Below are 27,368 nucleotides of genomic sequence, written 5' to 3'. Positions count from 1 at the left end.
GATGCATTCGTTTGTTATACAGTGGTACCTTGGGTTAAGAACTTAATTCGTTCTGGAGGTCTGTTCTTAACCTGAAACTGTTCTTAACCTGAAGCACTACTTTAGCTAATGGGGTCTCCTGCTGCCGCTGCGCCGCCGCTGCACGATTTCTGTTCTCATCCTGAAGCAAAGTTCTTATCCTGAGGTAATATTTCTGGGTTAGTGGAGTCTGTAACCTGAAGTGTATGTAACCTGAAGTGTATGCAACCCAAGGTACCACTGTAGATAGATAGATAGATAGATAGATAGAGAGAGAGAGAGATAGATAGACAGACAGATTTTTTAACATAGCAGTTCCAACAATCATTTAACATAACTTCTTATCTTATACAATATTTTAGACTTCCGTCAACAACCTCTGATTTTCTGTTCTTTATCACTTGTTCTACATTTCTTAATTTCTCTATTACTTTTAATTGCCCTTAACTAATCATTCTTTTCAAAGTCTTCCTTGCAATATTTCACAAAATCCTCCTTACAGAACTCCTTGCAGTCCTGCTAGCGTAATCTGTTTATTACAATTGCTTTTCAAATAGTTCAAATATTTACTCCAGTCCTCTAAGAATCTCTGAGCCCGCGGGTTTCGAATCCTTCCTGTTAGTTTATCTAATTCTGCATAGTCCATTAATTTCATTTGCCATTCTTCTTTTGTCGGCAATTCTTTCTTGCTTCCATTTTTGTGCCGCATTCGTTTGTTTAATTAGGTCATTAGCTCAGCACTGTTCTCCCCAGTTGCTATCTTTCAAAACTGTACGATCCAGGGTTCTAAATCATAGGGTAGGGACACAGCCTGTACGTACAGAGCAGGCTCTCAAAATATGGGTGGTTTGGGAGGTACAGGCCCTCTAGGATTGTGTGATCAGGCATGCCTTGATCTCTTCCTTCACAGGATGATGGTGGCTTGGAGGACAACACTTGCAGGCAGCTAATAAGAAGCAGAGAAACATAGAGTTCGATAGTTGGAAGGGACCCCAAGGATTATCTAGTCCAACCCCCTGAAATGCAGGAATATGCAGCTGTCCTATATACGGGGATCAAACCTGCAACCTTGGCATTATTAGCACCACACTCAAATCAGCTGAGCTAAAGAAAGGGCTATCCTGGCCAGGGCCGGATTTAGGTTTGATGAGGCCCTAAGCTACTGAAGGGAATGGGGCCCTTTATGTGTCCAGCTGTCCTTTGTCAGCAACAAATTGTCCCTGTTTTCTGTGTTGAATATATGCTATATGGTAATTTATGGACCCAATAGGTATCTAAAGCCATATGCACATGCAGAATGTAGGCACCGTATATATAGAAATGAGCAAACCAGTGATATTTTAGGGAGCAGGCTAGCAGACGGGGCCCATTACTTACATCATAGGAGCCTACACAACACAAAACACTTTTGCTGTATGTAGGTTTTATTTTATTTGTTTTTTATCTTATATTTTGGAAATGTAAATGTAAAAGTTTTTTTCCTTTAAATTTTTAAAATTAATATAAGCCTGTTTAGCTTATGCTGTAACTAAATGAGTCATAACACTGGTTGGACTCTGTGAGAAAGGAATGCCAGTCAAATGTACCATTAGCCTCATCCAGAAAGTTCTTAGTTTCTTTCTGTCTTAAGACCCATGTGATTGCCAGTTTTGAGTAATTATATGCAGGCCAGTATTTGTCAGTCTTACAAGATTTCATTTTTATTGGCATTGTAACTTTTCGTTAGCTTCCCTGGGAATCTGTAAAAAGGTGGAGTTAAAAGTAATAAACTTCCTTTAAAAAATAATTAAAGGTTTGAGCAAGCCCTGGAGCCTCATTTGGCAGTGGGGCTTGTCTGTCTTGTACATTCATCTTTGTAGATTAATATTAACTTAGCTTAAGATTCCCACTGCACCCCCAGCTAGGTAACTGTGGCTTTGCACAATGTCTCACACTTAGACTGTACATTTCAGGCTGCTGCTGATGGAGGACTGACTGCTACCTCACATTTCACTGCTTGTTCAAATACATCCTGCGTCATGCTGTGACTTCTCTTCCTCCCAAGCCCTGTATGGCATGGAAATAAGCGTCTTCCTTTATGCTAACTCCTGGATGCAATCTCCATGTGGGTTGTACGTGCTAGAGCACTTCAGCACCCTCCACAATCCACAAACTGCCTCAGTGTTGTTCTGCCAACTCATAATTTAAGCGCCGGCATATATTTTAGAATCCTGCCCTCAAAGCTCACTGCTCTGTTTCTATTTTCCTGCTATGCTTCTTGTGACATTTGTAAGACACTTGCATATATGAGCTTAGTTAAAAAGTGCGAAACATATTTCAAGGCTCTGGAGAAAAATAGTGGAAAACTGCATAAAGGTGGGGGGTTTTTTCTCTAGAAAAGGGAGCAAGACACTGTTCTCTGACTACAGTGGTGCAATCCAAATAACATCCTGTTGCAACAGGAAGGTCACCTTCATGTGGACAGCAGACACTTGGCTATCCTAAACTTGCAACCCAAGGATTGTGGAGTACGGAGGTAAGGTGGAGCTGGGAAAATCCTTTGTTGCGAAGAATGCCTACCGTATTTTTCGCTCTATAGGACGCACCAGACGATAAGACGCACCTAGTTGGGGGGGGGGGGGGAGGAAACAAGAAAAAAAAAATATTCTGAATCCCAGAAGCCAGAACAGCAAGAGGGATCTGGGATAGCCTGGCTTATGGGATAGCCGCTGAAGCCTCTCCCGGGCTGCGGGATGAAGGCTCCCCCTGCCCGGAAGAGGCTGTGCTCTGTACCTTCCCCCATCTCCGTCAAGAACTGTGTGCTCTTTAAAGGGAGCGCGGCTCTTGGGGGCTTTTCTGGGAGGTGGGGGAAGGGACAGAGTCATGCGCTCTGTCCCTTCCCCCCACTTCCCACAAGAGCCGCATGAAGCCTCCGCAGGACAGCGGGGAGCCTTTGTCTCGCTGCCCTATGGAGGTTTCGCAGGGGCTATCCAAAAGCCAGAATAGCTAGAGGGAGCACTGCGCAGCGCTCCCTCTAGCTGGTCTAGCTTTGCACAAAGCCTCCACAGGGCACGGGGAGCCTTCATCCCCGTGCCCTGCAGAGGCTTCTGGGACAGCCCGCGAAGCCTCCGCAGGGCAGCGGGATGAAGACACCCCGCTGCCCTGTGGAAGCTTTGCGCAGCTAAGCCCGAAGCTAGAACAGCGAGCTGGAGCGCTGCGCAGCGCTCCCTCTCCCTGTTCTGGCTTCTGGCTTAGCCGCGAAGCCTGCATTCGCTCCATAAGACGCACACACATTTTCCCTTACTTTTTAGGAGGGAAAAAGTCGTCTTGTAGAGCGAAACATATGGTACTTGATCCGCTCATCACCCCCACCCCCCCAATCTCCCTACAGTGAAAGGATGGTGGAAACTTGTTTTCCATCATTCAGTCCTCATCCTATCTTTTTACCCTGGAAGGCCTCACAAAGAGCGTAGCTGGAATATTGATGGCATGCTATCACAATACAATTCCGCCCCCCCCCACTCTTCAGTGATTGTACTTGGCTAGAAAGATGCAATAGAGAAAAGTGGCCTTGACACCAATCTCCATCAATTGTCATCTCTTGACGTCATGACATAGACCTGGATATGCTCTACAATGAGGGCTACAGGGCAAAAGCACTAGTAGTGAAACCTAAAATAGAACTAGGATGTATTCAATACTTGCTTTTTTTCTATTCGGGAACAAGATGGCTTTCTGGATTTAATGCAAACCCACAGTGCTTTCTTTTATATTGCTGTTTTGTGACATGCTTATCTGGGTGTTCTCCTTATAGCATGGTTCAAGAAACCAGAGCAATTGTTGAAATAAGCTTTAACGGTCCAATTTCTAGTAGCAATGATTAGTCTCGAACACAATGGGCAAGATAAATGGTTCCAATGCCCCACAGCTCCAGGACCAGAGTTATTTCTAGGTTCTCATCAGCAAATTTCTCATCGGTTTACGTATTACATGTGCCTGATCATACACATGTGATAGGTAAGGAAGTAAAATACAATGGTACCTCGGGTTACATACGCTTCAGGTTACATACGCTTCAGGTTATAGACTCCGCTAACCCAGAAATAGTGCTTCAGGTTAAGAACTTTGCTTCAGGATAAGAACAGAAATTGTGCTCCGGCAGCGCAGCGGCAGCAGGAGGCCCCATTAGCTAAAGTGGTGCTTCAGGTTAAGAACAGTTTCAGGTTAAGTACGGACCTCCAGAACGAATTAAGTACTTAACCCAAGGTACCACTGTACATATGCAAAGCATGAGTTGCTACTTTGGGGTGGATCAAGAATGCTTGTGTTCCTTTAATGATACTGCTGCAGAATTTGAATTTCTCATTGTTCTGTAGTAAGGGTTGTTTCAGATGGTGGTGCTATCTCACAAATGGGTCATCTGGATCTGACTTTTCTGTGCATGCAGATTAAATCTAATGTTTTCCATAGCTATACCACTGATTCTCACCCATATCTCTGTCCTTTGTGACATGTTTCAAGTGCTGTGTGTTCTAGACCCTCCCCCAGCCTCTACTACCCAATTAGCTACTGGGCCCAATTCAAAGTGTTGGTTTTGACCCATAATGCCTTAAAAGGCTCAGGACCGCAATAACTCAAGGACTGGCTCTCCCTGTATAAATCTTCCCAAACTCTGCATTCATCCTCTGAGGCCCTTCTCTGTGTGTCTTGTCCACATGAGGTCCAGAGGGTGGCAACATGAGAACGGGCCTTTTCTGTAGTGGCTCCCCATTTATGGGAGCCACTGCAGGGAGGTTTACCTGGTGCCTCCTTTATGTATTTTTAGGCACCGAGCAAAAATGTTCCTCTTCAACCAGGCCTTGGGCTGATTAAGATTCTAAGTCTTTTAAATGTGTCTGTGGGAAGGGGGGGTATTGTTTTGCTGTTTTGTTTTAATTATTTACAGTACTTGTTTCTAGCCTGTATTTTATTCTTTGAAATGCCCTGAGATCTTAATGATGATGGTATATACAGGTGAAACTCAAAAAATTAGAATATCGTGGGAAAGCTCATTTATTTCAGTAATTCAACTTAAAAGGTGAAACTAATATATGACATAGACTCATGACATGCAAAGTGAGATATGTCAAGCCTTTATTTGTTATAATTGTGATGATCATGGCATACAGCTGATGAAAACCCCAAAATAACAATCTCAGAAAATTAGAATATTAAATTAAAACAGCAAAACAAGGATTGCAAATAGAGCAATACTGGACTAATAATAATAATAAAGATGAGCAAATGTTAGCTGTCCTTAGTTATGAAGTTTCACAACAGGCCCAATGGAGACTTATGCTTTGGGGGTGGGGGCAGAGGGAGGCAACATCCATTTCCATTTTTTTTTAAATACTAATACAGAGTTCTTTTGCAATACTGTTTTGGTTTTTTTTTAGATACTGAAATTATCATACAGAGAAATGGCACAAGACCCATATAAAGTTCCAAAGCATGTACTCTGCATGCATTGAGGCTTTGAACGAATGGCTCCTCTCACCTGAAATTGCACCGTGTGCATACAAATGACACACATGACAAACTGTTCACCCCCCCCAAAAAAAAGTGCTAACAAGTTTCCACTGCAGATGCATAAAGGATTATGTTCACTTAATGGATTTTCCAGGGTAAGAGAAAATCCGGATTTAATGTAAACAGTAGAGGCTCGCATTTTGATGACGACAGCCTCCTGCAGATGGTGCAAAAACATGTGTGCAAGAGCAGCACCAATCCCATACTAAACCTCCATCTGGAAGCACCTTAATTCAGCTCAGAGGCTACGGTACAAAACCCCTGCAGGGTGCTGTTGTTCTATCACAAAATGCTTACCAATGCCATTTGCCTCTGGTTCACTCCTACGAAAACCGCTTGGCCTATTGCGCTCACTAAGTTTTCCTAAGCAACCGTTATGTCTGGACTTCTACCTACAACTCTGAAAACGTATGTAATATAATATTATTGTACTACATATATAATATTATTGTAATAATTCCTATATGAGCTAAAGAATGTTTGCATCCCTGACCCTGTCCTTGTAGTACCTTCGTAAGAAAAGGCCCAAGGGCTGGGTGCAAATTTCAGGCCCCTCTTTTCTTCTCAGCTGGAGTGTACTGCTTGTCAATGGCAATGTGTCACGGGGGGGGGGGCGTGCCCATTATAAATCTTGGGTATATACTCATTCATAGCTGTCAACCGTCCCTTATTTGGCGGGAAACGCCCTTATCCCAGTGCCGTGTCCCGCTGCTGTCCCTTATTGATGATGTCCCAAGTTTCATGCTCGCCCGGCTTGGGAGGGAAGCAGCGGCTCAGGGTCCTTTGCTGCGAGACAGCGTGCGCTGGCGCCGAAGTCCTGGCGCGAGGAGTTCCATCGGGCCCTTCCCCGCCCGAGGGGGGGGGAGGGAGACTCTTGCCCACGCTGCCCGCGAGCCCGAAGGCAGCAGCGGTGGTGGCAGCTGAGGAGGCGGCCTGAGGGAGGAGGAAGAGGAGGGGATGGGGAGGGACGCAGAAGGGCGGTGCTTCAGCGGCCGCTGCCGAGCCGCAATCGCCTCATGCCAGATTGACAGCATCTGTCAATCCTACCAATGTATGTAACTCTTTACAACAGCAAAATCCCTTATTTTCAAATCTGTAAGTTGACAGCTATGTACTCATTCCATCTTTTCTCCAGTTATGCTACTACAAAGCCTTTTCCCACTCCTATTGCTTATTAAACACCAATTATTACTGTTAACATGCCTCTTATTTATTTTTATGCACCTGGTGTTTTGTGAGCATATCTGCAATGCTTGCCAGACATGTTTAACCGGAATATTTTGGGACTATACATAGGTTTGCGTGGGGTCGTGTGTGTAGTAAGGAGGTACTGTGCGCTGCAGTTTCAACTACGCAAAACGTTTCGAAATTTCAATGGATTAAGAAATGAATGAAAGCAGATGGGTAGAACAAAAGGTAAAATTAAAGCAGGCAGTTTTACAGACACTAACATTACTGAGCTCTAGGACTATGATTAGCTCATTACTGTGAGCAGTAGGGAGCGGTAAAAAGCTGTCATAACCACTCTTCTCTTGATAAGGAACCTACATCTTTCTTTCTTTCTAAATCATGGAACTGTGGACTAATAAAAATAATATCTCCTCTCAGTCTCCTTTCTTTCCGGCTAAACATACCCAGCTCCTTCAGCCACTTCTCATAAGGCTTGGTTTCCAGAACCTTGATCATCTTGGTTGCCCTCCTCTGCACACGTTCCAGAAGTACAAAAACTCTTGCAGGTGGGTGGGAACTCAAACACATCCCAATGAGGTGCTGAGTAGCCACAAAATGAGGACTCACTGTTGAGGAGATTGAAACAAAAGGGGTATTGAGAACCACCTCACTGTTTGGATAGGTCGTTTTTTAAACTCACACTGAGGAGCTCTTCCTCAGTCCTGTTGCTGTGCTGGTGGCTAAGTGTGTTATCCAAACCCCGGCTTGTGAATTGTCTCTGCCAGACAAACCGTGAGCCCTAAACCCAAGAACAAACCTTGGGTACAACCACGAGCCCAGGTTCGGATGACATGCTAAGCCCAAACCATGTGTGCTTTGTTTGTATGTGCTATATTTTGCTTTTAAAAAATAATTATGGGTTGTTTTTGAAAATGAAAATCTATATATGGATAGTTTATTTTCTATTCGTTTGCACTAGAATTCCACATCCCTATAAATTGTTAGGCAACTGGGCATCTTTTATTTTTTTATACCCCACATTGATCAACAAAATTATTATTTTCTTGTGAACCACCCGGAGATCATTAGAGCAGGCATGTCCAACCCGTCAATTGCGATCTACCAGTCGATTGCGGGGTGTCCCTGGTTGAGTAAAAGAAAAGCAAGAAGCAAAAAAAAAAAGCTCAACTACTTTGGGTCTTCCTCCCCAGTGGCGGAGGAACCCATACTGGCACCCGGGGCGGCGCAGTCTGAACGGAATGCCGGATATGCGCAGTCTGTATGGGCTGCCGCTTGCACAGCGACTGTACAGACTGCCGCGCAAGTGGCAGCCTGTATGGATGCATATATGGACGCCACGTGAGTGGTGCCCATACAGACTGCGGGCACCCTCAGCCACTCTACAGCTGGGGGGAGGCAGGGGCCATCCTGTCACCCCTCACAGAGTGCCACCCGGGGCTGAAATGACAGGCAGAATCCGCGACCAGGGGAAAGAGACGGCGGATGAAGATTGGAAGAAATTCAAAATTTATCTTAAGAAATATTGTAAAATTAATGAATGCTAAAATGTTGAGGTTTTAGAAAAAAAAGGGGATTACAGCTGTAAAAGATTAAGTAAAACACGGGTGTCAAACACAAGGCCCACGGGCCAAATCCGGCCCTCCAGACCTCGTCATGTGGCCCGTGTAGCCGCCGCCAGCCTTCACCTTTTATTCTCGTTTTTTTTTTTGACACAAGAAAGCTGCTTCTTCAGCGCATGCGCGGCAGCCTACAAGCCAGAGAACGTCTGCCCTCTAGAGGTGCCGGCCGTTCTACACAGGAAACCTCCACAATAATTTATGATAATAAAGAGTGGCCACATAGTCCTACAGATACAACCGGCCCTTTGAGGGTGACCAAACTGCTGATGTGGCCCCCCGATGAATTTGAGTTTGACACCCCTGAAGTAAAAGAATAGAATAAGGGGAAAATTTGATAAAACCAAGGGTTAGGATTTGCTGAAACAAATTTGGAAATTGGGATGTAGAAGGGGGAGGTATGGGGAAGTCAGTGAAGTAAGGCTTAAGAAAAAAAGGATATGAAACTATACATGTTTGTTTGTGTGCTTGTTTGTTTGTGTTGTGTATTGTTTGTGTTTATAAAAACTGTGAAAAACCAATAAAAAATTCTATAAAAAAACAAACAAACAAAAAACAGTGCCACCCGGGGCGGCCCCCCCCTCCGCCCCCCTTTCCTACGCCACTGTTCCTCCCCAAAACTTTGGTCAATCCAATGGGTAGACCACTGCCGGTTTTTTTTTATAATGGGAGTAGATCGCAGTCTCTTGGGAGTTGGACATGCCTGCTTTAGAGGAAGGGCAGTATATAAATATAATAATAATAATAATAATAATAATAATAATAATAATAATAATGGCTTAGCTCACAGCAGTGCAGCAGGAGTGCCGTGTCCACATTAAATGTTTGGCTTACCATTACTTGTGAACCGGGTTTATGCGGCTTCAACATTAAACCACCCTGCCCCATTTTGATTAACATCCAGTATGATGAAGAGTTCTGGAGCTTGTTCACTATTTGGGGACATTTTGGCTGGCCCTCTAAAGGTACAGTGGTGCCTCGCAAGACAAAAATAATCCGTTCCGTGAGTCTCTTCGTCTAGCGGTTTTTTCGTCTTGCGAAGCAACCCTATTAGCGGCTTAGCACTATTAGTGGTTTAGCAGCTATTAAAGGCTTAGCGGATTAGCGGCTAAAAGGCTATTAGCGGCTTAGAAAAAGGGGGGGGAGCGAAAAAAACCGCAACTCGCAAGACGTTTTTGTCTTGCGAAGCAAGCCCATAGGGAAATTCGTCTTGCAAAGTGCATTGAAGCACGGAAAACCCTTTCGTCTAGCGGGTTTTTCGTCTTGCGACGCATTCGTCTTGCAGGGCACCACTGTAATGTGGATTTTGAAACACACACACAGAGCTTTTTTTTCTTAAAAAACATTTAGGGGTACTCTCATTTTCCTACTCATATTGAAATACTGCTCCTCAATGAGGCAGTTAAATTCACAAAATGTTTAGGGGTATGTGTACCCCTGCATCCCCCCAGAAAAAGCACTGTGTGTGTATATATATATATATAAATATATTGTTAATCCACGCCCCCCCCGCAGTTATTAAATGCACACGAGTCCAAGCTGGGAAACCCTATTTTTCTTTTAATTTAGGAGTGGGGGGGGGATTGGTCGTCGTCCCTGCCTTCCTCTAACACAGTATAGAAGAGAAAACTCAGCCTTTTCAGCAATGAGGAATTTAAAAAATGTCCACTAGAAGCAAATATAAAAGCAGTGCTATGCGAACCACAAGAAAGAGATTCCTTGTCGCTTGCCTTTAATGTTCACCTCCTACCCTTTTCCCGCCTCATGGGCTTGATTTGTCCTGCATGAATGGAACAGGAACTACAGAAGGTGGGAATTGGCCTGAGGTGAGACGGCTATCACAAGAACACAGCCTACCTAATTGGGCCGCGTGGGCACTTAATAGAGGTGAGCGGGGCGGGGCCGGGAGGAAACAGCCCTAGCCCTTGAGAAAGAAGGCGCCGCCAGCGTCCCGCTCCGGGCTGATAGGCCGAACGCGCGGCGCGTCAGGGAGCGCGCGCGGCGTCGTCACGCTCAGATTCGACGTGCCAGTACGGCGCAGCCAATCGGGATCGGGAGAGGCGTCAGGCTGGCGCGATTCAAACTGGGAGGCGGTTGCCAACGGCCGTGCGAAGCCGTTGGGTGACTGGAGAGCGCCTTTCTCTGCGGGCTGAGGGAACAACGGTTCCGCGACGGCAGAAGGGCATTTCCTCTCACGCCGACGCCGGTAGGTAACGGGGGTGGGTGGGTCGGTGGGGGTCTCTCTGGTCCCAGGCCGTCGGGGCTCTTAGAGGACGCTTGGCGTGGAGCGAACATCTGACAGAAAAGGAGTGAAGTGGTTGGAAAGAGCAGGGCGGGCGTCCTGTAAATATTGGAAATAGCATTATTATTATTGCAAAATTATTATTGTTATTTTCTATTATTGTGGGGCGAGAATGTGGAAGTTTCCAAATACTTGCGTCATATATTTTACTTACTCATTTATTTTATTTATTCTGCGCTCCACTCCATAAAACCTTCCCGCCATAGAAAGTATTGCCTTGTTTTTGGAAAAAATTATATATATCTCTTGCTCAGCCCCATTCACTTCTGAGGAATGGTGATGGGAGGCGAGGCTTGATGAAGGTTTCTAGCTTCATGATTTCTAAAGCGACTGAAAGCTTGCACATCTTGATCTAAATCCCCAAAATGTATTTTATATAGTTAAGTTTTTACCTTTCTCTTCTGTACATTTTATTTTATTGGCTGGTGGCTGAGGCAAATAACGTTTATTTTGATTCTTGCGCATCATTTCGTGACTGTTCTGGTTTGCTTCACAAGGGTATTGCCCTGTATGGATTTTGGAATTCCTCTTAATGGGCCAACACCACTACCTTTATTTTTTCCCTAATGTCTGTATGAGTTACTAATATAAATGATAGAAGTGTCAAATAGTAACATTTTTCTTTTATTTATACAGTGCTGTTCAGGTGCATGGTGTTTTATACTCTGGAATGGGCTTCCCTGCCTTGAGGAACTTAAGGTCTAGAGTTTTACACAAGGAGGCAACAAGACGCGTCAGGCCTGTTCTCAGTACGAAATGAGATCTTAAAAACAGTGCTGAAAGTCTTGGAAAAGAAAATGATTGGTTTCAGGGGAGGAATTTAAAGGAAATGAGGGAATTGGAAACACAAACACCCCTGTGTTATTCATCTTGACTTCCATGATGAAATAAAGGAAATAAATGTATGAAATAAACATTAATAAGATAATATGGGAGGAATCTGCAGGTGTTGGGAATAGGTAGGGAGAAAGGGCAGAATCCTTTTAGGAAACAGAACACATTCGGTACCTTCAGATTGTGGCAATGGATGAGCAGAGATCACAGGCAGGTATGTTTTAGGACCTGAAGGCAGAAAGATAGGGTGGGCAGACCTCCCACAGGTTTTTGTATATTTTGTATATACATAAGACCACAGGTCTTATGTATATTTTTTTTCAATTTTGTTGTCCTGTATGGGACAATGACAATAAAGATTATCGTATCGAAGGTATAGATAGACAAGTGAGTAATTGCTGGATACAAGAGTAAACAGGAGGTCAGTGTAAGGAGAGGCATCACGTGAATCTTGAGTAATGAGAGAGGTGGATTTGGTTCCAGAGTGACAATGGGCATTTAAGAGGAGATTATTATAGCCACAGCTGGAAGTGCATGAATTAAAGTTTTTGCTGACAGTGGAGGACTGGATTTTTGCAAAATTCTCTTTGGAGAAATGACCTTGATAGACAGAATAGCTGAGGGCAGAGAACAAAATTTCTGATGGAGCCCAATGGAGTAGAAGAAAGCTGAGGAAGAACTTCCCTCTGTGAAAAGGTTGAGTGAGCAATAAGGTCAGGACAGAGTTGCAAGAACCAAGAGCATAAAGGTTATTGAGAAAGATCAACTATATAAAACGTAGCAGTGCACCCTAGGACAAAGAGAAGTACTGTAGAATCATTTTTATTTGGCAGCAGAATAATCACTGGCCATTTTGGTGAGGGCAGAAGTCAGATTGAATGTGTGTGTTGAGATAAGATTGGGAAGTCTGAATCGGCAGGAATAAGTGGTGCGCTTCAGGAGTTCTGAGGAAAGCACAGAAGAGAAACCAGGCACTGGTTGGGGATGGCAACATGGGTCAAGGGATTCTTTACCACAAGATGTACTAATGGCTGCCAGGTTGGATGACTTTAAAAGACAATTAGATAAATTCATGAAGCATAAGGCTGTCAGTGGCTACTAGCTACACTGGCAAGGTTCTTCCTCCACTAATAGAGACATTATGGCTTGGAATACCAATTTCTAGCTGGTCCTTTGGCTGATCCAGCTGAGCTCTCTTTTTTTGTTGTTTCTTTCTTTCCCCCCAGAAAATAGCGGCATGTTTGAATGCAGTACAGAAGGAGCCAGTGGAGAATTATAAGTTGATTAGATGGTGGAGAGGAGGGATAATGTCAAGGCAGTGACAACCAGAAGTTGAAATGGGATAGGATCAAGGCTAGTCAATTTGCCAAATATGGGCTGGAATGCACCTCGTTCCTGCATGATAAGAACTTCTCCTTCCCTTCCTCTTTTTGCTAAATTCCTTGCCCTGAGGACAGCAGTCCTGCTTGCAATTATTCCTTCAATAATCTGATAACACCTGCTTCTTTACTGTGTCTTAGGAAATTCATTCTTTAAGGCCTTCTCATGCTGCTGTCTGAGCCTCCAGGGTGCAGGAATCGAGGAGCGCGGGTATCATATTGCCTTCTAATAGGTGCCTCTTGTATGATTGTGAAACTTTATGACAGTGTCCACGCTTAGACTTAAGCTTAAGTATGGTTTATAGCTAGTGTTATTAGTTTGTGCACGAGCTCCCTGTTGGTGAAAGCAGCTTGAGCAATTTCTCCCCAGTCCAGGAGCTGCAAACTATGAAGTATTGGCTTAACGTTTGCATCCAAACTAGCACTTCTGGCTGCTTTTCCCACACATAACACATTTGGGAACTTAGGTGTGTTCATTGGTTCCTGATCATGGTCAATTAAGCTGATTTGCTTATGTTGCATCTGAAACTGGCCATTGTAATGTTACTGTTATGTTGCTGTTTATATGCCACCTTTCAGCCAAAAGATACCTACAAAGACAATAATGCAAATACAAACAATAAAATAGTACAAATTCAAAACATTTCAACAGTGTTAAAAAGCAAACACATCCATGTTCCTGCCCAAAAGGCAAATAACATTCCTTACAAACATGTTAAGAGCAGGCAAAAATACTTAAGCAGCATCTTTGCTTTATGGGGGTCCCAGGTGGAGTGGGGCAAGGCACTGTGTCCCCTGTAGTAATGCCTGCCATACAGCATCTCTTTGCTATATGGGTATCTATATTACTGTCTGGAATAGATCTTATTGATACTCAACTGACAACATTTGGCTACTGGCTAATGAATTAAAATAATTTATGGGCAGTTTCGTATTAAAAAAACTGATGTGGTTTACCAACTAAAATTCCGTTATTGTTGTTATTAAATTGAACCACTCTTCAGCAGTGGGTTCTAGGGTGGTTTACAACCTAAAATTCAGAATACTCTCATTCGCAATACTCTACGGTGTTCCCCCTCCCACCTGTCTCCACCCCTACCCCACCAATGGTCTTTCAGGATTCCATGGCCACTGAGCATGCTTAGCTTCCACTGGGTTATCTTAGTGCCCCCCCCCCCCGGTTTAGTGGGTGTTAAGAGATTTTCTCCCTTATTTCTGCAGAGCTCAGATTGTTGTCTGTTTATGGCCAAATTCTAATTTAACTCATTGGTCTATGTGACCTCACTGAGCTGTAGAATTTCTGAATTTGGGCATTCCTGAAGATGCCTGTGACTTGGAAGAGGTTGAAATGGAGTCAGCCACTCAACATATGGGAATTGCCTATAACTAATCCTGTACAAGACTGAGCAGCTAGCTTTGACCCACGGTAAGAAGAACACCTATGATTTGCTGCTTTTTCTTGTGCCTTATCTGTGACCTTTCTGAAAACATGGCATTTACAAAGCTTTCATGGATTTGCAGAAGAAAGATGTTCTGTTGAGTAACCTTGGCTAACCTTGGTGCCTGTCAAAAATGCCTTTCCATTCTCATTTCTCTGCAAAAGTTTTTATCCCTGGTTTTTCTAAATTTGCGGTATTTAAAATAGGTTTCTTCCTTCATTGTATTAATAATTTTAAAAAGGAAATAAGACTATAGGCCCACAGTGTTTCCTATGTGGATGAAATAGTGACTATAATTGGATTGAAAATGACAGTACAGTGGTGCCTCGCAAGACGGAATTAATTCATTCCGCGAGTTTTGTCATCTTGCGATTTTTTCCGTCTTGCGAAGCACGGTGTCGGGAAAGTTTTGGAAAAGCTTCAAAAATCACCAAAGTCTTTAAAAACCTCAAAAAAGGCTACCACACCGCGTTCTATGAGTTGCTCCTCGAAGTCAAGGGGAAATCGTCTTGCGAAGCAGCTCAAAAAACAAAAAACCCTTTCGTCTAGCGAGTTTTTTGTCTTGCGAGGCATTCGTCTTGTGAGGTACCACTGTACTACTTTGCTGCTATCCAGTATGTATTTACTTAGGAGTTAGACCCATGAGTTCAGCAAATCTTACTTCTGAATAGACAGGCAAATAATAATAATAATAATAATAATAATAATAATAATTATTATTATTATTATTATTTATTTGTACCCCGCCCATCTGGCTGGGTTTCCCCAGCCACTCTGGGCAGCTTCCAACAAAGATGAAAATGTATATGATTGTGTTGTTGGTAATAATGGGTAATATTTTAACGTAAGTATTTGGGGCAGGGGAAAAGAATTGTTTTGTGCTTCCCCAAGTGCAAGTAGTAGCCTTTTGCAGAATATTCAGACATGGCACTTTCTGCAGTATCTACTTGTATTAAAATACAGTGGTGCCTCGCAAGACAAAAATAATCCGTTCTGTGATTCTCTTCCTCTAGCGGTTTTTTCGTCTTGCGAAGCAAGCCCATTGACGGATTAGCGCTTTTAGCGGCTTATCTGCTGATCGGATCAGCTGATAAGCGGCTTAGAAAAGGGGGGGAGGGAAAAAAAAGGAACTCGCAAGACATTGTCATCTTGCGAAGCAAGCCCATAGGAAATTCGTTTTGCGAAGCACCTCCAAAACGGAAAACTCTTTCGTCTAGGGAGTTTTCCGTCTTGCGAGGCATTTGTCTTGCGGGGCACCACTGTATACAAGTAGATACTGGCAAGTTTTGATTGTTAAAGCAGCTTGCATTTACCCCAAGGCAACAGCTATGGCTCCTTGTCAGCAGGGCTTATTGCAAGAATTTTGTTTACATTCCTTCTATTTCCACACCAGTCCTCATCCAAGCTAGTAGCCATCAAATACCACAAATGCTCATTTGAGCAAACCTCTTGTAGTCATCAGTGCCCATTTAAATGAATATCTTTGGCTGTTGCCTTTACTCTGGGCTTTCATACAACTAATTTCTCACTTGACACAATAATCACATTTTTGTTCCTGTTTGCATGCTGTAATACTGAAAGCTTCAGCCAGTTGTACAAATGCATTTCTCTCATTGGTCCAGATTTATAGCTGGGAGAGAGAAGGTCATATCTGGATTTTCTTGGTCTGGCGTTTTGAGTAGTTCTTTATCAGCATTACATCCACCATAGTCAGACTTACAATGATATAAGGAGTGCAGGGTTACTTCAGCCTGCAGATTTGGAGAGCCATTAATGGTGGTAATTTTGTCTGGAGTGGCAGAAATGGAAGAGTGAAAGGAATAAGGTGATAAAAAGACAACAGGCAATTTCTTCCAGGGAAAAAAATGTGACATGGGCATAGAGAATTGCCAGCCTTTTTGGCCCATGATCACATACTCATGCTAGTTGTTTCTTTTTGCCCCTCTCCTGGATCAATCTCCCCTTCTGTCTTGGAAAGACCAAATAAAAGGAGTGAGGCAGAAAGCACCCATCCAAGGGATCTGGGTAAAAGTCAGTTTTCAGCAGAATTAGAATAAATATGCTTGAATTTGCATCATGTGAAGTGTAGTTTGTTAAGGGTGCTCAGAATTGTAGCTCTGAGAGGGGTAAACTAGGAGACAAGTGGCTTCTGGGACCTGAATTGTGGGTGCCAAAACAGAAGGTCTACTTGCCACTGCGGGGGGTCGGGGTCAGCAACACTTTTTATTTATTATTTTGAAAAGCATGAACTAATACGCAGTTCACATGACACATTGTTAACAGAAATTGTTAATACATGTTTAATTTTGTGTTTATAATAAAAATATTGGTACCAAACTTCATTTTTCAAAACACTGTACTCCAGAGCTTTCTAAACATTTCATGTTGGTGACACCTTTTAGATATGCAACACTTTGTGACACAGTGATTCAGTTTTACTAGCAAACCGGAGGCTAAACTAACCCCTTTCCAGCCCCTTGGGAAGCATTTGTGCGACACGCCGACACATTAACGTATTGCGACACACAGTTTGGAAAGCTCTGCTCTACTCTTTATTGTTAAACTCCTTAACGTATTGTCCTTCCTTAACATATACTTCAAGGCTTCTAAGCACATACATTTCTGTAATCCTTGAGTGTCAACCAGGTGCAGAAAATGGCCTCTTGAGGTGCTTGCAAATGGAGAATCTTTAGGCACAAAATGCGCCTAGAGCCCTGCTAATTTCGAACCCTGGGATGTGCCCTCTCTGCTCTCTGATTCCTGTGACATCCCCCTTTCTTCAATCTACCTGGTCATTCCATGTTCATCCTTCCAGTCTTCCAAATCACACCCCTTTCTCCTCTTCCTTCTTAGTCACTCAGTTTTCTGTTCAGCTACTTAGCTGCTAAGCTGAGTCTCAAAAGCACAAAGAGCTGAAATGAAATGAGAAGGAACACTGCTTCTCCAACTTGCATCAATTCTATGTATTTTTCGAGGGTTGGGGTGTGGGGAAGATAGCCACCCTTCCACCTCTTGCTGAACTGTGCAGCAAGCAAGGTTGGAATTACTTGGGTTTTGCCTTCAAGCTGACCCCAGAATTAAGTTCTCGAGACACCTTAAAACCCCCATCTAATCCTTGGGCAGATCTTACAATTTATTTCCTAATGGTGAGGTATATAGAAGGGTAATGTATAGGCATCAACTGTAAGTCTGAGAGTTTTTCTTATTGCATAGCACTAGCTATGTGGTATGTGATTAGAGACTTGGAAGCATTCATCTATGATGGGAAAAAATAATTGTGGCATTTTGTTTGAGTGGGGCAGAGAGGCAACATTCTTTCAAAAACCTGTTCTTCCTGCAGAGATGAAAACAGGGCTGTTTCTACTTTCCTTTTTGTGCTTTCCATAATTTATATTTCAGCTGCTGGCATAAATTGCTAAGATACCAATATTTAGACTCTTGATAAAATAGTTGGCATTCCTGTATGCAGCCTACTAGAGGCGCTAGCCTTTTCTGATGGTTCAAGAGGCTGAAGTGGAATCTGTTACATGTGATTTTGAATAACAGACTTAAACTTTTCCCCATTGTAACAGTTGAAAGGTTCTTGGGCCTGGTTCATATGTGCTAAAATACTCCATGTGGGGTGGCTGCAGCTACATTGAGAAATAAGTGATACATGAACCAGTACAGTCATACCTCGGGTTAAAGTTGCTTCACGTTGAACGTTTTCAGGTTGCACTCCACGGCGACCCAGAAGTAATGGAACGCATTACTTATGGGTTTCGCTGCAGACACTCAAAATGATGTCATGCGCATGCACAGAAGCGGCAAATCGTGAGAGGTGCTGACGCGAGTTGCGTTCTGCTCAGAATGCAAACGGGACTCCGGAACGGATCCCGTTCGCATCCAGAGGTACCACTGTACCTGTAGTATTATGTTGTTGCACGTCACCCCAGTCTCCACGCAGTAAAAGATTCCAGCTGCTAGTGCTAAATATCCCAAGTTTGTAGCTTGAGGTTTTACTTTTATTAAGTTGAAACAGAAGCTCTTTGGTTAGGTGTGGCCGTTGATTCTGACCATCATGCAGAGAAGTTAACGTAACGTGGTAAGTAGTAGAGTAGTCTGAAATTGGCTTGTTTCAACAAACCCTAGTTAAGATTAAGTACAGATTGTCTAGGTTTGGGTGATGCAGCAAGTTGTGGTTAATAAATAATGGAAGCAAAAGCTTTGGCATTTCTTGTGGCTCTGTCAGAGAGAGAGCATGTAAACCCAGAGGGATACTAGGCTCGTTTTTATAACAGTAAACTGCGATGTGACATTATGTCCAGGGTGGATTTGATTTAAATCAAATCAATTTAAATCAGTAGTCAGTAAGACTTGATTTAAATCCTTTTTTTTTTTTAACAGAAAAGTTCAACCTTGCTGGTATCCTCTTAATATTGACAACCGGAGGAAGGTTTCATTTTTGGAATAATACATTTTTACAGTTATATCTAAAATTACTGATTTGGTTATACTATTTGAAATACATAGACAGATAATTATGAAATTATTGTGAGGTTTAATAAGTTAACTGTTTATATTTGGACAACTTTTCTGCTATACTTTATTGGAAGGAGAAAAATAACCATTTTCTTAATAAAAATTTAAACAATTTATTTCACTAAAACAATAACATTATAGCATATGGATCCAAGTTTGTTAACTAATGTGGTTAAACGATTTTTTAAATAAAAAAACACCATAGACTGAGTTTTAGCACACATAAAAACTTAAAACAAATCCTTATTTCCTGATGAATAGCCTTTGGCTAGAATGTAACTTAAATAGAAAATTATTTTTAGAAAGATTTTTCCTCCAAAAGCATTTTATTTTAAAAATCCGATTTAATTTTTTTAAAAATCTGGTTTTTTATATATATATATATATATAATCATTGATTTTTATCCGTCCTGATTATGACTGAACCTAGCGCAGTGACTGACCCACGTTCAGCTAGTTAGCTTCATAGTTGAGATCTGGATCTCCTCAATTCTAGTCTAACACCCACTGCACTGGCTTATTTATTGAACTCTGGAGCTGTCAGAAATCACAACTTGTTCTGCAGTCTAACAGTCTACAGTATATACAGTGGTATCTCGGTTTACGAACATAATCCGTTCCAGAAGTCTTAAACCGAAACATGCTTTCCCTAATGAGGCCTCCCACCACCAGTGCCCTTCCACCATTCGGATTCCATTCTTAGACCTGGGTAAAGTTCGCAAACCGGGACACTACTTCCAGTTTTGCGGAGTTTATAAACCAAATCATTCTTAAACCAGACTGTTCGTAAACCGAGTTACCACTGTACTGTAAATTCAATGGTTTTCTTTTAAGCAGTGTTAGAAATTAGCCAGGTGCGTTTTGCTACTGGCATAGGTCCAATTGTGACTACGTGGAGATTTCTGAGTGTCAGGCTGGCGACCACAATTTTAAAACCTCTGTCATAGTTCATAATTACAGTGGTACCTCGTGTTACAGACACTTCAAGTTACAGACTCCGCTAACCCAGAAATAGTAACTCGGGTTAAGAACTTTGCTTCAGGATGAGAACAGAAATCGTGCGGCGGCAGCAGGAGGCCCTATTAGCTAAAGTGGTACCTCAGGTTAAGAACAGTTTCAGGTTAGGAACAGATCTCCGGAACAAATTTAAGTTCTTAGCCTGAGGTACCACTGTAATACCATTTCCCCTGTGCGTGTTTCTTCTTCTTGCATACAGGGACAAGTGAGTTGTTGTAAGAGCAAGCTACAGTCAAGCAATGTAGTTGAGATCGTAGAATTGTAGCATTGGATCTGACCCTCAAGGGTCATCTAATCTGACCCCCTGGCGAATAGATATTTTGTTGAGGCGAATGTAACCTAGATTTAAGGTGTCATCTGGCACCCAGCTTATATATTTGAGTTTTTAACTCTGCTTTTAAGAGTATTGCTTGAAGCATGTGGGGAGTGAAAGTGTGGGGGCAGGGGCATGGCCAGAAATTTCTATAGGAACCTCATTCCATTCAGCCTTTTAGAACATCTAAAATGTTACAAGCTGAACAGCTACTGTAGCATGCTTGCTCAGTCAGGATGCTTTTTGTAATTTGCACTTAAAACATTTTTCTGTGGCCTTCTTGCTGTGAAGGTGGTGTTTTGTCTGCAGCAGATGCCAGCAGTATGGTACAATGCATGTGTTGGCCTCTACTTGGTGATAATTTATTAGCCATAGTTCCCATACACATTTCCAGCAGCTACATGGATTGAAGAAGCAATTTCCGCACTGCTGAACTAGCAATTTCTCCTTTAATCGCTGCTATGATGTCACAGGCTCTGCTGCTTGAAAAATGAGCTGACCATGTCATGGATTTTAAAAGCAACTTGAAACAGGAACAGTAGCTTGCAAAAATATTTTTTTAGCCCCAAGCCTCTTCAGAGATCTCACCAAAATACACCTTTTATATTTGTTAAACATTGCACTAATTTTAGGCTTCACTTGAAACATTTCTAATCCTCCAGATGGTTTTGACAGAAATATCCTGATTTGTATTCCAGCCCATTGTGAATTTCGAAGCATCCAGTTTAAATTATTAATTTAAGTCAGATTTTCTGTTTTGTAATTCATATATTTTCTGAACAAGCACTTTTGTTAACTAGTTGTTTGGACAGTGAAAACATTGCACTTCAGCTAAGCAGTCATTTAATACTAGCTATGAATATACTTGGAAAAATATGGATATGCAGCAAAAATGCATTTTGCATATAGACTCAGCTGCTTTCACAATTATCCCATTTCTCTTAGCAGTGGATTTCTGTTTAGCTCCCTCTGGACTCATGCCAACCAGCTATTTAAAGATTAAGGCCAGGATCCTGTGGTAAAGCACATTTTCTATACTGTGTAGATTTGTAAAAGTAATATATATTTGTAGCTTTCCATAAGATTAACACACAGAATTTGTTGTCATGCTTAATTTACCGTATTTTTCCATGTATAAGATGCCCCCTATTTTGGGGGACTCGAAATTAAGAAAATGGGGGGAGATTGCCCTCGTGTGTAAGACTACCTCCCCTTTTAAAACATTTTTTTAAGTAAAAAAACAACAACCCTAGTTTTATATACAGAAAAATACGGTAATTTTGGATATTATCTCCAATGTTAAATTAAAGGCTGTTTTTTATGTGACTCTTAGAGTGCTGTGAATTCAGTTATATTAGGTTGGGGTTCCGCTGGTGTAATGGGACTTACATTTCATCTCTTCACCCTGCAAGCACCCCCAAATCTGCTCCAGGGGGTACCTCAACCCCCTGGAGCTTATTGTGAAATTCCTTGCATGCATGGAAGCCTGTAGTGCCAGCAGAGCTGCAGTGCTGAATATGGCCCATTGAAAGTTAAACTTCCTTAAATGTGTGTATTTGTGTTTCACTTTAAACCAGTGATACTAAAATTTTTAAAACTGCGCCCAAACCCGAGTTCTCTTCCTTCAGATCCTTCCTCTAAACTTACATTTTCTTGATGCCTTTGACTTGGTTATTAAACAAAGAGCGATATTCAAGCAAGCCCATAGGGGAATTCGTCTTGCGAGGCAAATCGCGAATGAAAAAACCTTTCGTCTAGCGAGTTTTTTGTCTTGCGAGGCATTCGTCTTGCGGGGCACCACTGTATTAATTTCCAACTAACACAAAGTACAGAATCTCCAACATTTCTCTGAATAAAATTGACACATCCTAAGGAAAAGCTGGACTTCCTGGGATTAAATCAGAAACTGGGGTGGCTTCTATAAATCTGGTTCTATCCCTGGAAAATAGGGACATTCAGAGGGTCTGAAGGTATTTGCATCTTTGTGCCTTCCTTATTGTCTGTTCTACAGTGTAAATACGTTGTGCTCCAGGACCTATTTTGTGCCTATAAAGTTTTGTAAAGCACTTTATTCATTGTGTTAATAAAACAGTGCTGCATGGTGTCTCACATTGAGGTTGCAGATGAGAAGGGATGTTGATGTCTTTCAGCAAAAGACAGCATCTATAATGTGTTGATTCTTAAATTGCAGACTTAACCTTGGTGGTAAGAATTGCTATGTCTGGCAGAAGAAAAGGGAATAACAAACCAATTTCTGAATTATTTCAGTTTCTAGGCACAAAGATGGAGACCCCAATGCTGAATTTACGGAATATCTTTGACCAACTGATACGCCAAGCAGAAATCCTAAGTGAAGGCAATGAATTACGTAAGTTGTCATCTTTGTAGATGTTGTGTAAGTGCAGAAATCTATAACCTATTCGTAGGCTTTTTCCTGCCCTGTTATTCAAGGAGTCTCTTAGATGACTTGGTTGGAGTGAGATTTTTTAAATTTCTTAGAGCAGCCAGTTAATATGTTAAATTACACTGGAAGCTTGATGATTGGGATAATGCCTTGCTTCTGTAGAAAACTGATCTGCATACCAGCTAGTGGGTTTTGTAGAATGTGGTTTCTAGGCAACCAGGCAGAACATGTGGTTAAAACATTACAGTTCCAGTAGTTACCTTATTTTATCTGTTGCCTTAGGGATGTGATGTTACATTGCCATGTACTATTGCAGGTCTCAAAGAGCCCAAGGGAAGTCTAGTGCTGTGTCACAGAGCAATGACATCCGTAAATAATAGTGGTGGAGGGGGCATTGGCTGGAGGCAGGTTTGTCCAATCTTCTATAGAAGATTGTAGCTTTGCAGGATGGAACGTTTATATTCCCCTTAGGGCAGTGTTAAGCAGCTAAAGGAAATTGGCTTTTTCCTTTTAAATCAATATTTGTATAATTATCTAGCTGAATAGAGTTTCTGGCCCAGACATCTATAATACCAATCTACATCTACTGAAGCATATTACAGCAGTTACATTTAAATTTTGCTTTTGAACGTCTTTCTGGTGTGCTAATCTGTGACCATAAAATAATCTGTTCTCAAGTTAATTATAGCTGCAGTTCTATCCTTGGGTATGACAACCGTCAGCAAGTTCATATATTTATTTAAGTTGCCTTAGCCACGTGTATCTTCTAAGACACTATGTCTTCAGTTGTTCTTAACACGTTATCTGACTGAGTAGCCCTATATAAATCTTTTTATCTTGATAAAAGGGGAAACTGGCTTGATTTGTGATTATAACTCTTGTGGCACCATAATTTGGATGTTTACTCAAAAGGAAGTCTCAGTGTGTGTAAGTTGTGAGATCCTGTGCCTACGGTCTCTCTGTTCCGAATAATACCAGCACCTCTGTATTGTAAAGTAGAAATGATTAGACTTCTGTTGCAGGGATATTTGAGGAAATGCAAGAAAATAGTCCTTTATAAATGAATTCCGATGTGTATGCCCTTCACAGAGTTTATCCAGCTAGCCAAGAACTTTGAAGAGCACAGAAGAAAGTGGCAGAAAATGGATCTTGAGTTGGCCAGGTACAAAGATCTGCTGATGAAAACAGAAACTGAACGTAGTGCCCTGGATGTGAAGCTGAAACACGCCCGAAATCAAGTGGATGTGGAGATTAAGCGAAGACAGCGAGCTGAAGCCGAATGTGAAAAACTGGTGCATATAACATTTCCTCATTTAGTCTTAATGAAGTAGAGTGACAGGCTTAGAGTGCAATCCTATCCAAGTCTACTTAGAAGTAAGTCCTATTGAATTCAGTGGGGCTTCCCCCCAGGTGAGCAAGGTTAGGATTGTAACCATCGAACAAAACATAAAAGCCTTGACTGGGGGGTCATCTAGTCCAGCATCCTGTTTTCAGTAGTGACTAACTGATTACCTCTGAAAAAACTATCAGTTGATAAGGAAGACAGCAGCCCTCCCTTTTTATGTGTCCCAAGCACAGAGTGTTCAGATACATACCGTATTTTCCGCCCTATAGGAGGCACTTTTTCCCCTCCAAAAATGAAGGGGAAACGTGTGTGCGTCCTATGGGGCGAATGCAGGCTTTCGCTGAAGCCAGGAGAGCGAGAGGCGTCGGTGCACACCAAGCCCTCTCGCTCTCCAGGCTTCAGGAAGCTATCCGCAAGCCTTGCGAGTCCGGCGGGAGTTCCTGCGGGCTCGCAAGGCTTGTGGACGGCAGCCTGCAGCCCGAAGCACAGGGCATCCTCCAGAGGACGCCCCGTGCTTCGCGCAGGTGTCCGGAAGCCTTGCAGATAGCAGCCTGTTCGGGGGGGGGGGGAATATTTTTTTTATTATTCATTTCCCCCCTAAAAAACAAGGTGCGCCCTATAGGGCAAAAAATACGGTACTTCCACTAAACATGAATTTATTTCTGGGAGAAAAGCATAGAGGTTTTCTAGACAAGGTGTATAGTGCAACAAATGCCCAGTTGCTGGTCACCTCTGCGATATCTTCTTCCAAGGAAGTGCTTCTGCTTCCAGGATATTGCAGGTTTTTTCCAGCATGCCAACACAGCTTGTGAAAATACAATTGTTTTCTCTGCTGGTAAGGTCATTCAGTTTGGAGTGATGGGGTGGCTTGAGTACTACAGGTTGCTATTCGTTAGAACTCCAAATATTACAGATGACAAATGATGCAACTCCCCATTGTATATGCCGTATTGTGATCCAGTGCTCAGCCTGTAAAGAGTGGACTACTATGGCAGCTGAAATGTGACTAGTTTCAGGAAAACAAGCCACTTACCAGCTTCACTGTGGTCAAGTGAGCCTACATAGGTGGTACTGAAACTTGAGTGTCACTTGTGGGTGGGCTCCCATCCATGCGGTCTTTGGTTTGGGGCTTGTAAAACTAGACCGCAACAGCAAACATATGATAGGGCAGACAGGCGAGTCATTACTTGGATGTGGCCACTTGCAACTCCCTGTCGCTCCATGTTTTCAGTCCTCTGTGCACTTCGCTAAACACTGTCTTGTACTAGGCAAAATTTATCCAAGCCTTCACATAGCTCAGGCAGGAAGGAAGAAGCCAATTCCCCATGAATTCTAGTGCTACCTAAGTACTTGAGCATTTTAGGTACTCCAGGGCTCAGAGGGCAAGAGCTCTTGAAGTTTGGGAAGAGGGAACAAGCCACTGGTTCCTCACTATCTTTCCTGTGTGGCGGACGCCTACCGAGTGGGAAATGAGAAAGAGAGTTTGCCTCAGCCTAGAGTAGCTGGATTTGCCTGCTTGGTTTACTGCTGGAGAATGCATGCACGGTGACAGAGGCATCATGGAATACTACAACTCTGGAAAGGGTGGAGGGCCCTGTTCTTAGCTGCCTTATTGTTGTCCTTCATTTACACAGGGCTGCATTATAAAGGCTACATGCAAATCTCTTTATCAGCCTTCTAACCCAAGTCAGCAGTTTTTTAACCTTCTGTTAAATCCATCATGGTGCATTTAGGACTGTCTCGCAAGAGTGGTGCATGCTCTGGTTATCTCCCGCTTGGACTATTGCAATGTGCTCTACATGGGGCTACCTTTGAAGGTGACCCGGAAACTATAAATCCAGAATGTGGCAGCTAGACTGGTGACTGGGGCGGCTGCCGAGACCACATAACACGGTCTTGAAAGACATACATTGGCTCCCAGTATGTTTTCGAGCACAATTCAAAGTGTTGGTGCTGACTTTTGAAGCTCTAAACGGCCTCAGCCCAGTATACCTGAAGGAGCGTCTGTATCCCCATTGTTCTGTCCAGACACTGAGGTTCCAATGCCAAGGGCCTTCTCGGTAGTGACACCCACCCTGTGGAACACCCTCCCACCAGATGTCAAAGAGAAAAACAACTACCAGACTTTTAGAAGACATCTGAAGGCAGCGCTGTTTAGGGAAGTTTTTAATGACCGACATTTTAATGTATTTTTAATATTTTTTGGAAGCCACCAAAGTGGTTGGGGAATTATTATTATCATTATCATCATTATCATTATTATTATTTCCCCAGCCACTCTGGCAGCTTCCAACAAAATATTAAAATACAATAGTCTGTTAAACATTAAAAGCTTCCCTAAAAAGGGCTGCCTTCAGATGTCTTCTAAAAGTATGGTAGTTGTTTTTCTCTTTGACATCTGGTGGGAGGGCGTATGGAAACGTACTGGGAGCCAATGTAGGTCTTTCAAGACCTGTGTTAATATGGTCTCGGCAGCCGCTCCTAGTCACCAGTCTAGTTGCCACATTCTGGATTAGTTGTAGTTTCCGAGTCACCTTCAAAGGTAGCCCCATGTAGAGCACATTGCAGTAGTCCAAGCGAGAGATAACTAGAGCATGCACCACTCTGGCGAGACAGTCCACAAGCAGATGGGGCTCAGCTTGCATACCAGATGGAGCTGGTAAATAGTTGCCCTGGACACAGAATTGACCTCTATGGACAGCTGTGAGTCCAAAATGACTCCCAGGCTGCGCACCTGGTCCTTCAGGGGCACAGTTACCCCATTCCGGACCAGGGAGTCGTCCACACCTGCCCGCCTCCTGTCCCCCCAAAACAGTAATAATATAATTTATTATTATTATTATTATTATGAAAAAGATTATTTACTCCATCCCTTGGCAGATCAGAATTGTTCATTCTTGGCCTCTTGCAGAAGTCCCTTCCCATGCTTGCAAAAAGAAGCTCAATATGGTAGAAACTATTGTTATTTGCAAATAGAATTGGGCAAATTGCTTTATGGCTCAAAGAAATCTATTTGGAGTACCTTATCTTTTTACATTGGGTAGCAATTTGATCTAGCTAAATCTTTGTGCTGCTGCTTTAAACTAAGCTGATTTGAGAGACAGGTGCAGATCTCTTTATAGATATTAATATGTTGGTAGTGTAGCAGCCTTCTTCAGGAGGCTTTGTGTATTATGGACTGTCATGGAAATGCAAAGCAAGACTATTTTTGATGTTTCCTAACTTGCAGGAGCGACAGATCCAGCTGATCAAAGAGCTGCTTATGTGTGATTCATCGGGGAGTATTCAGCTGAGTGAAGAACAGAAATCAGCACTGGCCTTCCTAAACAAGCCTCATACTTCTATGGGAGGGAATAAAAGGTCAGATGCTGAGATATTACCTTGCTATAGGGTGCCCTTTTGGTGGGCTGGGTTATAAAGGAGATAGATGTGACAACCTGAT

General features: G+C 42.6%; 1 protein-coding gene and 1 long non-coding RNA gene across 5 annotated transcripts in view; one reads left to right on the top strand and one right to left on the bottom strand.

Moving 5' to 3' along the window:
• Positions 1-27,368, top strand: part of RACGAP1 (Rac GTPase activating protein 1) — a 67,300-nt gene that overhangs the window by 23,609 nt on the left and 16,323 nt on the right. Inside the window, exons 1-4 of one of the 4 annotated variants that reach the window (XM_082212524.1) lie at positions 10,424-10,578; positions 22,446-22,545; positions 23,671-23,873; positions 27,156-27,286. In XM_082212524.1, coding sequence (XP_082068650.1) covers positions 22,461-22,545; positions 23,671-23,873; positions 27,156-27,286 — 419 coding nt within the window. In that variant the 5' untranslated portion in view covers positions 10,424-10,578; positions 22,446-22,460. Of the gene's footprint in view, positions 1-10,423; positions 10,579-13,100; positions 13,121-14,156; positions 14,314-22,445; positions 22,546-23,670; positions 23,874-27,155; positions 27,287-27,368 lie in introns of those variants that run through there. The other 3 variants (XM_082212526.1, XM_082212525.1, XM_082212523.1) reach the window with 3 other exon arrangements.
• Positions 345-10,217, bottom strand: LOC309526704. Its single transcript, XR_014216862.1, has 3 exons — positions 10,123-10,217; positions 7,200-7,361; positions 345-964 (listed from the first exon to the last, which is right to left on the bottom strand). It is a non-coding gene; the product is annotated as an uncharacterized lncRNA (long non-coding RNA).

The sequence above is a fragment of the Podarcis vaucheri genome (assembly GCF_965113315.1).
Source record: "Podarcis vaucheri genome assembly, chromosome: 2".
In the NCBI taxonomy this organism is placed as follows: domain Eukaryota; kingdom Metazoa; phylum Chordata; class Lepidosauria; order Squamata; family Lacertidae; genus Podarcis; species Podarcis vaucheri.
The sequence above is the reverse complement of the archived record's forward strand: the minus strand, read 5'-3'. Positions and strand labels throughout refer to the sequence as shown.